The sequence below is a fragment of the Podarcis vaucheri genome (genome assembly GCF_965113315.1).
Source record: "Podarcis vaucheri genome assembly, chromosome: 2".
Taxonomy (NCBI): Eukaryota; Metazoa; Chordata; class Lepidosauria; order Squamata; family Lacertidae; genus Podarcis; species Podarcis vaucheri.
In genome coordinates, this window is record NC_138760.1 from 102,267,861 (window position 1) to 102,282,250 (window position 14,390).

The window sequence follows — 14,390 nt, forward strand, 5'->3', positions numbered from 1 at the left end:
ACGGGCCAGTCTTGACAGACTCTGGGGTTTGTGCGCCCATCTCACTCAAGAGGCCGGGGGCCAGCGCTGTCCGGAGACACTTCCGGGTCACGTGGCCAGCGTGACAAAGCTGCATCTGGCGAGCCAGCGCAGCACACGGAACGCCGTTTACCTTCCCGCTGGTAAGCGGTACCTATTTATCTACTTGCACCCGGGGGTGCTTTCGAACTGCTAGGTTGGCAGGCGCTGGGACCGAGCAGCGGGAGCGCACCCCGCCGCGGGGATTCGAACCGCCGACCTTTCGATCGGCAAGCCCTAGGCGCTGAGGCTTTTACCCACAGCGCCACCCGCGTCCCGGTGTGGAAATAGATGTAACTAATAAACATTTGTATGGTTGTCGCTGTAAAGAGATACGTTTTGATTCTTCTATGCTGCTTCTCACACTTGAAAGGTCTTTAATTTTTGTGATGCACAGACCACGCATACAGATGGCAATCCACCTCGGATCCTGCTCAACAAGAAAATCCCCACTGATTATAACTGAGCTGGATTGCATACCCACACATGCATATGTGCGCGCACACACACGTTGTTTGTGTCTGTGGAAAATGCTTCTGAAGGCATTCTACTTGGCCAATATGCAAAACTGTAGGTAGTGACATGACACAGTTGCCTGTACCCCACTGTAATAAGAAGTATTGTCATAAGCCTATCCAGATGCAGAGTCACAGAATACGTGCATTTTTCACACCATAACATTTCTGAGAGCGTTTGCTGGACTTTCCCTTTTACTTTTAAAACAAGAAGGGGATTGATTAAGAAGGGAGTAGCAGCCCCACATTACCCCTAATTACTTCAGTTTATGTAGTAACTTCTGAAAAGCAAATGAAAGCATGTGCAAATGAAGCAACTGTAAATACCATTCATTAGGATCTTATTTTCCCTCGAGTCTTGTGAAGTGCGGTTTTTAAAGACATGCTCCGTCTGCGGAATAGTATTAAGATTACAAGCACATTTTGCATTCATGAGGCTGAAAGGCAAAAATGAAGTGATCCAGCATTCCTTCAGCTTCTGTTAGCTATGTGACTAATTTCAATTAATATGCTTATCATACAGAACAGTTCGTGTTTTAGTTCTAAGACATGTGTTGTTGTCGTCATCTCCCCCCCCTTGTGTTATGTGATAACGTAACAGTAATTTCTGTTCTCCTGCACTACCATCATTTAACCTAAGAAAACCTAAAAAAGAAAACCAAAAAAAGAAAAACATACACAAGAGGAAGGTGGTATATATTTCAAATAACATTTAATAAATTAAGAGTGCTTCCAGAAGGGAGTTTACTGTGGAATTGGTGCTTCTTGGGCACATACGTTTTTTTGCAGTGTCCACATGACAACATCAAAATGTCAGCCCCCCCCCTTTTCCCCAAAAAATTAATCCATATTTCCCCTTACCACAGGAAATACAGGAAATAAAAACAACCCATTACACATCTGTAGTTACTGCTGGTGTAGAAGCTACTTAGCAGATTCATTCATTTATTTTCAGCAGATGAGCTATTTTCACACACCTGTCCTTCTGTTTGCTCCTCACCTGAGCACAACCTAGCCATTTTTTAAAAGGCGTGCACACACAGGTACGGAAATGCTTATGCACATGCCCAGAACAGAAAAGAACACTGGAGGGCCTTTGTGAACGAGGAACAAAACCCAAGAAGGCCCCAGAGACATTTTATCAAGCTTCACTCAGTGTTATGGACAGCAGTAGTTTCGCAGTGAATATCCATGACTGAAAATGTAGAAATGTGTGGAAGATAACATGACAAATACACATGTAAAAAAAATCATGTGGCCACCATCTGGAAAACAATTATTTTGTTTCTTATCTTTCAAATTAGCTCCAGTTTATATACATGGCTCAGTCAGAAAGGGAGTGAGCATTTTTTAAAGCACTGCTTGTGAGTGTATAGAATTTTTTTCCTTGTTGAGCATATAGTGTCCCATCTCTTTTTGTTGGGACTCTCAATGCTCCGCATCTCTAGAAAGAATCCTAGTTCAAAAGCTGTGACTTTTAGGAAGCCTTGAACAATTAAGCAGAATACAAAACCGTGCAAAATGCCTTTTCTCTGCTGCAAAACCAAGCAAAACATCTTTGATGGCTTGATACTATGTTGTATAGCAATGTAAGCAACAAATGGTTGGTAGGCATGTGTTGGGAGATCATCATTTATCAAGCCATGTGCCCACTTTTTGCTGGTTGTGGTAATAGTCATTACAACTAATTCCCATTCCATCATCTCAGCTTGGAGGACTACTGAAAACACAACTCATTAAGCATGCAAGCTGGCTTATATTGTTGGTGGATTTTCCAGGACGTGGCACCTTCTTCATTCAGCTGTCACAAACCATTCTGCCATTCTCTTGTCATTCAAAGCCAAGAAACAGATTTTCCCCCACTCTGTTTCATGGGATATCCCCACATTCGCTTTCTTTCTTGTCCTATAGGTGAGGTAACTGTCTTCTGCAATGAATGAACATCTCTGATGCTCCTGTTCTCCCTTGTTTAATTATGTGTTTCCCACGTTCTCTTTGTAGTCTCCCCTCCTAAATCACAAAGCATTTTCAAGATATGACAGGAGCCTAGTAAAAGGAGGAGGCAACTCTAAGTTTGTAAAACATTATTATCCCTTTATATACAAAGATAGAAAGTTCCAACCAAAGGGCTGTGTCTAGTGACTCATGGGGAAGCTGTGAAAAAATGTAGAAAAGTGATGCTTGTAAGTGGTGCATCATGTGCCTTTGGATCACGGCCCTGAGGGCTTGTGAGTGGGGAAAAACACCATTAGAATTTCCAGATTAACATTTCTGATCCACATCGCAGAATGTTGCCATGTGAAGATCCCCTGTTGCTTTCTATCTTGTTGCTTCTGAATGGAATTTGTCCATTTGGCCACCTGTGGTTTTTGGAGGGTGGGGGGGAATAGCAGGTGCTTTTCCTGTTCTGGCTCTTCCTAAATAAATTACTTTGCTGCAATTACAAGTTATCTCGGTGGTGGGAAGTGCGTGACTCATTATTTCTCAAACTGCAGGAAGCATGAGTCTTATGTTCCCCACTTCATCAAAATTATTTTTCTGCATCTTGAATAAAAAAAGATTAATATAATCCTCTTCGTTAGAGTAGTTTTTTGATTGCACTGCATAGAGATAGGGACTGTGCTTCGGGGAGGGCCGCTAGATAGAGCATAAAAGCAGCAGACTTCTGCAGCCACCAGTGACGACTGTGTTGAATCTGTTTCTTCAGGTTACACTGCAGTAAGTAAAGAGTCAAAACATCTCAACGTTCAGCAATGCCAGGTAGTTCAGTATGGACTAACTTGCAAATTGTTTCCTCCATAGCACACATCCACACTGTGATTAGCTGGTGGGTGTTTTTATTTAGTGCTAATTTCTTCAAAAAGCCTTCCCCCCCCCCCCCATCTCAGATAGTCTGAACACTAGGATCTCCTACTTTTTGTAAAAAGCATCTCTCAGAAATTAATTGCCCTTATATTTAATTTATTTATGTTAATAGATTTGTGTCCCGTATTTAAAAAGAGAAATTCTCAGAAGGCAGCACATTAAGGTACATGGGCCAAATAAATATGTAACTGTAATATATAAAATGCATAATTTAAAAGTAGGAACAGTCAATAACACTAAAATAATAAAGAGAATAAATAGCCAGGGCATACATTAAAATAGCAGCTAGCCCCAGTAGAACATTAAAATGACAAAACAGTCACAGTTAAAAGGAACCACAGATTTCACCAGCCCAATTAAAATCATTAAAAAACAACAACACATTGCTGCAACAAACAGAGGGCCTGTGAATGTGAGGCCACAACTGAAAAACCCTCCTGGCTTGTGCCCACCAGCCTGATTGCTCCCAAAGACAGGCATATGTCGGGTCTCAGAAGTGCAGGCAAGCGAGGGTGTGTGTGCAGAGTTTTAAAAGGTTTAACACAGGAGTTGGATTGGGCGGAGGTATCCCTTGGCTGAGCCGTGCCAGTCTCCGCTCAGGGCACAGAACTTCCCATTCCGCCCTGAAAACAGATGGGCAGACAGAGGTACTGCTAAGAGGGAAGGGGCTAACCTAGCCTGCAATTTGCTGGATCTTGAGCTGGCCCAACTGCCATCACTTGACAGCATTGCCCCCAACTCAGTACTGATCACTGCCGGTTTCAGGCTGAAACAGATAGGCCTCCTCTCACTTCGCCTTCTGCCTCAGCCAGTGTGAGATATGTAAAATGTGGCTGCACATGTACTAGTAGTGCCTGGAATGTTTCCAAGAACACAACTACTCCACCTCCAATGCTGTTTTAAGTATTTCTTTTAAATATCTATGTATCTGTCTGTCTGTCTATCTATCTATCTATCTATCTATCTATCTATCTATCTAGTATTGCTTAAAGGGCTATCAACTTCCTGCTGCCCCTCCTGCTTCCACCTGGCCCTTTAAATCCCACAAAAAGTGGACCCCAGTCAACCTCTCTGGCCTAACTCCTCTTTACCCTTTTTGATGCTGTGTGTATTTTGCGATCTTGCCCCTTCCAGCAATGCAGGAGACACCATTTCTATGATTTCTCCCTCCCTGTTCTCTTTCTCATGCACCTCCGCTCACTAGAAAATTGCATTAGTAGAGTAGGACAGGGCTGTGTGTTTATTGCATTTTAAGATGCAAACAGACTAGTCTTGACTCTGTCCAGGGAGTTGGTCTAGTGGATCACATATTGGTTGAAACCTGGCAGGCCTTTGTTGTTATTCCAATGCAGCCACATACTTCTTGGGTGGCCATGGGCCCAGTCACTTGCTCTCAGTCTTAGCCCATCACTTTTTTAAAGTGGGAATGAAACTGTCTTGCCTCACTAAATTGTCATAAGTCTCAGTGAAATGAAGGTTGTAAAGACCTTGGCACTAGAAATGAACTCTATAAAGAACAAGTGAGGACTTCATCTCAGGTTTGCAAGTGCAAAGAAATGGTTTATCAGTTCATTTTCTGTAAAGAACATGCACTTAAGTCCAATTCTTGCACTATTTTCTATTTGAATATAAGCTAGTGAATATCTCATTTTTATATCTTAAAGAGTTTGTATTGACCACTTAACAGAAATCTTCCAAACTAGACTTTACTCTGGCTCAGGGAATATGAGGGCCTATTTACTGAAGTTCCAGTGCAGCTCAGAACTGGCATGGTTAAATCACTATTTGGCAGTTTGATTACATTTGACAAGCAATGTGAGAACAAAGCAGCCAAACACTGCTGCTTTATTCATTTCCCTGGAATTTTGTGGGAGTCCAGTGAAAGTCCCATCCATCCAAATGAAAGTTGTGTCAAAGCAGATACCACAAGTCAAAACAAGAATATGGAAATAATGTTACCAGGATGTTGCCTAAAATATTTGCTCTTGAATATGACTCTGTTTTCATGAAAGATACACATTAGAAGAGCTCAGAAAACATTCCGGTCCCAATTACTTCCCCTAAACTAAATAACCTTTCCCCATCAACTCACATACAGATCCGTCCAAGCTGTTAGTCCTGCATACTTGGGTATAATATTCACAAGCGCAGCCATGTGGAATTACACCACAAGTAGGTACATGGGAAGATGGTAAGGAGTTCATAGTACAAAATGAGCGAACAGGAACACAGGAAGCTTCCTTTTGCCAAGTCACACCACTGGTCCATCTAGTACACTTGAGTGGCACCAGAGCTCCAGAATTTTAGACGTGTTATGAGCTCTATCTGGTGACACTAGGAATTTATCCTAGTGCCATTGGTGCTAACGTAAATAGCAGCAGGGGGACAATTTTTGAGGTAAGGCATTTTTAAAAAACCCTTCACCTACACTATGGTCCCAATCCAGATTGCCTGCATTCTGGGTTTGTTTCCCTTTTTTAAATAAACAACCAAGGCCAGATCTATAATTTAACATATTTAATTTGTCCCAGTCATCGTTTGAATTCTTCCCTGAGTGTGAATGGGGTGATATTGTATTTGGTAGTTACTACAAGTAGAAAACTGAGCTTTGTGAAATCTTAGCTATGCTCTAGCCAGTGGTGGAAATAATTAAGTGGACATTTTATCCATTATATTTAATGAAAACATAGTGTTACCTTGCAGCTGATCTGTGGCACATGTATGAGCATGTGTTGCTATGGATTCTTATGTCTTGTTCTTTGACTCGACAGGCTTCAATGGCTGAGAACAGTATACCTCTGTACACTACTGCTTCCATGGGAAATCCCACTCTGGGCAGTTTAGCCAATGCTATGCGGGAAGATCTTAATGGTGCAATGGAGCATGCGAACAGTAATGGGAGTGACAGCAGCCCAGGACGTTCCCCTATGCAAGCAATGTAAGTAAAGAGGAATGTTGCTGCTGTTTACATTTATCTCCTGTCTCTCTCCCTCTCCCTGCCCCTCTTCCAATGAAGCCAAAAATATAAACTCCAGAAATGTTTGTGCCAACTTGAAGAAAAGGAACCATTTACCTTTAGTCTGGTCTGACAAATCCACCTGGGCATTGTTAACTCACTTTTCACTCAGTCCTTTGGCTTGTAAACCACCAGTTTGCAGATATAGCATTCTGAAAATACATTTCTTTGGGAGATTTTTTTGTCTCTTAATGCATTGTTTCCACTTGGATCCTTTAATGAATCTGGAAAGATCTATTAATCACCGTTTTTCCATGGTGGCTAAAATGGAATCTTCTTGTTCGAAGAGATTCTACTCTTGAGCACAAGATGCTAGGGTCAGATCCATTAAAGATATTATAGTGCCACTGTTTCCATTTACCACCTGTGTTGAAGACTTTCAGTAAAGACCTGGAATTATCTAACTTTCACATAAGCTTTGTGCAAGCAAGTGAATCCGGATGAATGCTCAAGTCATAGGTGGGGTCTGGTAGAGCAACCTAAGGCCTTCTGTCATCTGCACAGGAAGGGGGAGCATGCGACAACTGTGCTGTACTTGGGTTCATTCAGACATGCCCACATAGAACTAATCCATGATTGATCATTACATGCAGCCCAGGGGGCTGGATCCCACTAAACTGGCAGGGCTAGCGCAACTGAGCTTCCACTCCCTCCCCATGCATGCCCCACACCTCCCCCAAACCTGCTCTGCTGGGTTGGGAGACAGTCCAGAACGTTGAACGGGGATGGAGGAAAGTGAAGATGACTTGTCTGGCAAGCGGGAATATGCACTGATGGAACGATCAGAAGAGTATGATGCTGAATTCCTCCATGTATCTTCCCTGTGGGCTTCCAGAAAAATGTGTCTGGCCACTGTTATAAAACTAATGTTGGGTATAAAGCACAATTCTTACACTAAACAAGTGGACTCTCCTATATTGTTCGCTTAGCTGGCTTTAAAGTTCATACATTTATTTCCAAACTACATGAGTGCAGGAAAGTTTCGTCGTTGCAAGAGGCATGCAGAAATTTGCAAGCCGCCCAATTCTGTGGGGAAACGGCTAGCTCTAAACTTTCATCAGGAGCTTTGCAATTGTGCGGAATAAGCACAGGGTCATCTGTGATAACCAGGGCAGAATGATCAAACCAACAACACATTTTGTTGCAAGTCCCAAAAATTGTACATAGATTAACTGGCACTGCAAATAACGCCTTACTCCACTTTTAGAGGTACTGGAAGTGACTGTAGCAAGCTGTATCTCAGAACGTGACCGTGAAATTATTGGTCCTGTTGCCAAAAGATCACATAGCCAATTAATAATATGGTTAAAAGAATTAATTTGTAGCCCTTCTACTTCAAAGTAATATGAATAAGGCATTGACAAAAGTAGGTCTAAATCAAAAGGTAGGAAAGCATTAACCTAGCGCCACCCTAATAATTAGTTGTGAAGGTAATTAGCATTTAATGGTTTTTAAAAAGTTTCCCACCTGCATAATATGTTGAGCAGGGGGTAAAGGAGAAAGGAAATCTAAGGCTCATAATACTTTGATATTTCAGCATTTTAAATCAGTGCACATTGTGCTTTGAAAAAAAAATCTTTAAAGATGGCAACATTCATTTTTAATTAATAATTAATTTGAACATTGTCTTTTGCCATTTACTTCAAAACATTTGAATGTGTTTAGTTTTTACAGGGATTGTTTGTGCAGTATTAATTAGCATTCCCAAAGCAGAATGACATGACATTCCTCTAGCGCTGTTTGAATGGATTCATCTTCAGGCAGTTGTACATGCAAATACTTTTATTCTCTCCATGACTATGTTAAAAGATTTGATAGTTTCTAATTCCTAGAAAAGTTGCTGGCGTGTCGGAATTTTGCAGGAGTAAAGCATCTAGTTCCCCCATGGATGAGTTATTTAAATGATGCACTTAAGATATTTTTGAAGCCAATATTTGGGTTGGTGTGTTTTTTTTTAATGGAGTTAGGACAACTGGAAAGTATTAGAGAATTAGTGACAGTGAACAACTAGTAAGTGTTGACATACCCTGAAAGCAAATTTCCACCACTCAGTTTGTATCTCTGACACACCTTTAGGGCAAGGACGTACAAGTTGTTTGACATCTGAAAACTACATTAAATACTTTTGTGATCATATGTACGCACTTTCTATGACAGGACCCAGATTATTACTGAAGTTAGAATTCTGCAGTAAAGAGCCAAGGCAGCCATGTATGACTCACAGCCCACTGCCACCCTAAATTATTTTTGCCATGCATTGGTTTTTATCAAATCACAACTTTTTGGGATTATTTCTGTTATATTCAATGGATTTCCAAAGTCATTTCACTACAAGGGGATGTTTTGCATCTTCAGTTAACCATTGTGTAGTTAAATAGTTGCAAGTATTGCAGTGGCATCAGTATACATATAACATTGCGCCTTCAGTACAGTCAAACCTTGGTTGTTAAATGCAATCCGTTCCAGAAGCCCGTTCAGCTTCTGAAACGTTTGACAACCGAGGCGCGGCTTCCGATTGGTTGCAAGAGCTTCTTGCACTGGAGCGGAAGCCGTGTCGGACATTTGGCTTCTGAAAAAATGTTCAAAAACCAGAGCATTTACTTGCAGAGTAATGTTCAAAAACGGAGCTGTTCAGGAGCCACAGTTTGACTGTATTTCATAAAGAGAAATAAAAAATAATGAGGAACATAATGAAGGGAAGGACAGGGGTGGGGAAATCTTGATGTAGCACGACCACAGGTAAGAATTCTTGCACTGTTTATACATGTTATGTCTCGGTATGGGCTGTGTTTGTAGTTAAATAACATTGCTTTGTTTGTTCTTCCATTTGCCTTGGATTTGGTTTGGAGGGTTCAAACTTCTTACATGCTTAGCACTCATGGGAATAAGAGGAGAGGTTCTCTTGTGGGCGGGGGCGGCGGGTTTACTGGTTCACTTTGCTTTTTATTATGTATTTGGTGTCTTCATTTTGTATTTTTATGTTGTGATCTTCAGATGAAGGGCAGTATACAAATTAAATAAATAAATAAACAAATAAAGCTTTAACCTGCAAGTTAGAAAATAGAAGCATCATCACAGAGTTGCCCACCTCCATTTCATCTCTGGTTACTGGCCATTTAAATGAGGGATGGCCACGCTTTCATTTTGGGGTAGCATTCGAAAGTAGGCAGCATCTATCGCAATCTCATCCCACTGTGCAGAAGGCATGTGTGCTGCTGTCTGCGACAGCTGTGCCTGTTTTCATAAGGAAATTCCACTCACTTTTTCATGTCAGAATGACGTATGAAGTAGGCAGTATAATAGTCGAGATGCTGGTGGTGGCAAATGGAATAAGCAAAGAGAAATCCCACAGAAACCAGGTCTGCAGACTCCTACTTTTGGCGTCAGAGCATAGGCTGCCTATCTCTGACGTACAGTCTGCACTTCACATAGCGCTAGATGATGCATCTAGATTTTTGTCTTCTGCCAAATTGTTGCTTCAGCTTTTCACAATGTCTTGCATCCAATTTCTACAAAGCATTTTCTTCAGCTTCAAAATTCAGCAAGGCACTAATAGCAGTACCTGGGCGTTTCCATTAAAGTGGTATTTTCAAGATAGGACTTGAAAGGATACATGGTCGTCTGCAGATATTTCCCTCCGGTGGGAGGGGAGGAGACCAAATAGTCCAAATAAATAACTAGCACCAGAGATTCAGGGCTACCACTTCTGGTAGATCTAGTGACTGAGCAATGGCAAACCAAAATGGTCAAAGGTCTGGAAACGATGCCTTATGAGGAACGGCTAAGGGAGCTGGGCATGTTTAGCCTGGAGAAGAGGAGGTTAAGGGGTGATATGATAGCCATGTTCAAATATATAAAAGGATGCCATATAGAGGAGGGAGAAAGGTTGTTTTCTGCTGCTCCAGAGAAGCGGCTTTAAGAAAAAGGAAACAAACTCGCAAGAACTCGCAAGACGTTTCGTCTTGCGAAGCAAGCCCATAGGGAAATTCGTCTTGCGGAACGACTCAAAAAACAGAAAACTCTTTCGTCTTGCGCGTTTTTCGTCTTGCCAGGCATTCGTCTTGCGAGGTACCACTGTAATTTTTAAAACGTTTACATACTCAAGGATTAAGTAACACTTTTGGGTGTGAAAATAAGACCTAAGAAAGAACTCCTGTCTTTGCTGCTACCTTTTTGGTTTGGACATGACAAACCTCTCTCCAATCACAGCTAATACTAAAGTCCTGGATACCTGGACTGTCTTGAGCACAGTAGACATCACTTCTCCGCTGGGGTAGGCCAGCAGAAAGGGCTGATAAAGAAACTCTAGTTCTTTCTCTGAAGTCTAGACAATGGGTGATTCACTCAAGGCTTCTCTTTGCCTAATTGGCTAGATCTTCTTTCCTAAATGTCAGTCACTGATATATGACTTCATTCTTCCACTAAAAACACTGAGAGGCAGGAGCAGGTTAGTTTCTCACAACACAAATTAGACTAGTTCCTGCATGGTTTGCCTTGTATCTGTAGGTGCTAGGAACCTCCAACCCCCCCAAAAAAGAAAAAAAAGAATGAGAGCTGGGAATCCAAGGATTATGGTTCATCCAGGGAGGGCATTTCCCTCTGCTCAAGACAGTTTATACTGTTAGCTGGATATAATTATCCACCAGCATTCAAAGCAAAGGTATTGGTACCATCCTAGGTAGTTACTTCTACTGAGCACCTTGTACGGTGATATTCTTCTTTTCCTTTACAAAATATACTTCCCTGCCATAAAGTAAATTGTTTTTAACAATTCCAGTAGGTGTATCCTTTAAACTTTATCACAAACTATAGAGTGCCTTGTTAACTTGACAGCTAAGCAAGTATAACACTCCTGCAGAAATCTTACTGCCATCCGATTCACTGCTTTTCTTTATAATACACTGAAAATCCTTCTAATCTCTCCTTACCCCTCCACTCCACTCTTTTGAAACATTAGAAAGTAGTCACATAATTACAGCTTGGGGACATAACACTTTCATCCTGACATGCTCCAAAGGTAGCCACAAAGCAAATTGTTCCATGCTGTGTGCGCCACTAGAGCACAGTGGCTTTAAACAACAATCAGCTTTATTAAAAACTCCTCTCTTCCCAGAATGGACAAACAAAAGAATTACTCGGATGTAAACAGAAGGGAAAGTTGCACTCAGTGAGGTTATTTATAGTTAACCCCTTCAAAAGAAAGAGTCATGTAAGTTAAAAGGAATGACTGGGAATTCTGGTACTAAGGAAGGAAAAGCAAAGTCTTTTTTAAAACTCCCAGTACTAACCTTTGGAGACTACCTTTCTTTTCTTTCTGTTGTCTCTTCCCCGCCCCCCTTCCCAGCTGTAACAGGACTTATAAGACTTTTATATAGGAATTCTATACCATGTGGAACATATAAAATATTCTGCTCTTCAACTCTGAACAGTTATGGGGTTTTGAGTAATGTGTAAACCAATGCTTCTTTCATTTTCACATTTCTCAATGGTATCCTAGCCCAAAAAAAGAATGTGAGTATTCTCAGATTGGTTATTTTAGGAAAGCAGTGCTTCTCTACGGACAGGATATATACTCAAGTTATTGTAGCATATGGGGACGCAAATGAAGCCCATTGTCCCATCTAATACGGCATTGCCAACTCTGATTGGTGGTGGCTTTCCAAAGACTTGGATAGAGGTTTTTCATGCCCATAATTCTACCTGAAATCCTTTAACTGGAGGTGTTGGGAATGGAATCTGAGACCTTATAAGGAGCTGATGTGCTTTGAACGTATAAGCATGAGAAGGCATGCGCTCTGAACCTGTGCTTTGGTGGCTTTTTGCCCAATATCACATATACATTTTATAATTATTGTTATCAACAAGACTTTCTGTTGAAGAGAACTAAAAGGGAGTATATGTCAGATTCACAGTATGAATGTTTCACAGCTACCATTTCCTCTGCTTTGAGGTCCATTCTAAAATGCAGCCTTTGTTGTGGATGTTGAAGGAGAAACAGGTTTTCCCTTCTCCCAAATCTTGGTTCCCATCTTTCTGAACTCTCTTCAACCTGGTGAATACAAATCCGCCCTGCTAGGAACATAGCTTACCTTTGGTGCAAGCAGAAGAGGACCCTTTTTCTGGGGCCGCTTTAAAGGTGATGCTGCACCCATGTCTCTCACAAGCACTTGATGGAGGTTTTCAAAATCCATTAGGTTAAGTATATTTCTGCTCAGCAACCCTAACGTCCAAACACACAGATCAGAAATGAACCTTTAACCCTGCGCAGCTATATCTGGTGCCTGGATTCAGCACCTACTGTGATACAGCAATGCCAAGCTACAAGGAAATGCAGGCATATAAACAGGAGAATTACACACAGAGAGATTTCACATATTTGCTGTTAAATTTGACAACACAGGATTATTCCTCCATGCCATGCACACATAATGTAAAAAGTTTCAGTAGGAAAATGCTACATGTGATTTTAAAAATCTATATAGAACGCTGTGGATCTAGCCAAACAGATCTTGTGTTTCTCAAAGCAGTCATAAAAACCACCCATGAGAGGCAGCCCTTGGTAGTCTAGGAAGTAGTTCCATCACTATAAGGGTACAATGAAAGTGCCACAAGTTGACTGGGGTGTTGTTTATAGTACATTTTGCTGCCTCGCGTTACGAGCAACTGTTAAATAGTTCACGTTTCCCTACAGGCTTTCATAAACTAAATAACTCAGCAAAAGGATCATTTCTTCCCGGTGATCCTTTTCAGGAAAAGCTGTATGTTGAGGCAAATGCCTCTGTCTTGATGTAGCAATGCACAGTTCAAAACCCTGAACTGGATGAAAGATTTGAGGTGCACTTGACACATTTGGAGAGTTTCAAAGCCCCCTACTAATATTAATGAATGTTTGCATTTCATTCATTTCAGTTTCTGAAACTATCATGTGGTTTGCTTCCCTTTTGGCAGCTAAATGGGCTCTTCTCCTTCTCATGGTGCGATTCCTGGTTTCACACCAAGTGGCTGTTGCTGATCAGTATAACAACAGGCAATTCTACGTGTGTGTTTTTTCTGGGGTTGTGTCATTCCCATCCACTCAGAACGTCCCAGCTATTTCAAACCACTTTAAAGTGAAAGTTTACATACTGGATTTTTTATTTTATTTTGCCTTGCCAAATTAAAAGGGTTAGATTTCGTTGACTGCAACATCCAGGGTTGCGGGTTATAAATCAAGAGAGACTTGGAGCTTACCCCTTACTTTATTTTTGGGGATTGCTTTAAACATCAGTTATTTACAAAGGAAACTGGATTTTCCTTAATGGGTTGTATTATTACTGTTCACATGATATTGCCAATAAAATCTGATTCCCTTTTATAAAGTCTCTTTAACAAGACACTGCTTACTTGCTGGGGTATTTTACATATCAAAAGCTACCAAACAACAAAAAAGAGGAAGGTAATTTGTATTTGTAAAGGGGTTGTTGTGAATATGATTTACGGACAACATTTTTCAATTGTTATCATGCCCGTTTTGTATAATCAACCCTTGTTCCCCCATGGGTTATTCACGTGCTATTCTATAATGAGAAATTTGGCAGATCTCATCTCTTTAGTGCATCCTTAGTGCCCACCACGAGCTGAGGATCATGTTCTGCCTTGTTTACAGCTGACAGCGTTATTATTCTCATTAGGACTCTGCTTTCTTATCATATTGTTGTGTTGAGCGAGCCTTTTCCTCTCCGTTTGTGTTTCCTGGCAGGGCTTTTCTTCCCTTATTGACAGTTTGTAAAAATATGCATTAATTTGGAGTTTAAAGCATGTATCATGGTGTCTCTTTGCTGTGTTTGCTTGAAGTTGATTAATGATAGAACCTCACTTGGGGTCGTCCTCTGGAGACTTGCCTCACAGGTTCTGCATGTTAACTAGAGAAGCAGAACACACAGTAACCGATGATTAGC

General features: G+C 41.1%; 1 protein-coding gene across 15 annotated transcripts in view; it reads left to right on the forward strand.

The window, feature by feature from the left end:
• Positions 1-14,390, forward strand: part of FOXP1 (forkhead box P1) — a 543,747-nt gene that overhangs the window by 523,499 nt on the left and 5,858 nt on the right. For all 15 annotated transcript variants that reach the window (XM_082209686.1, XM_082209682.1, XM_082209680.1 and 12 more), the window contains one exon: positions 6,209-6,375. In XM_082209686.1, coding sequence (XP_082065812.1) covers positions 6,209-6,375 — 167 coding nt within the window. The remainder of the gene's footprint in view (positions 1-6,208; positions 6,376-14,390) is intronic.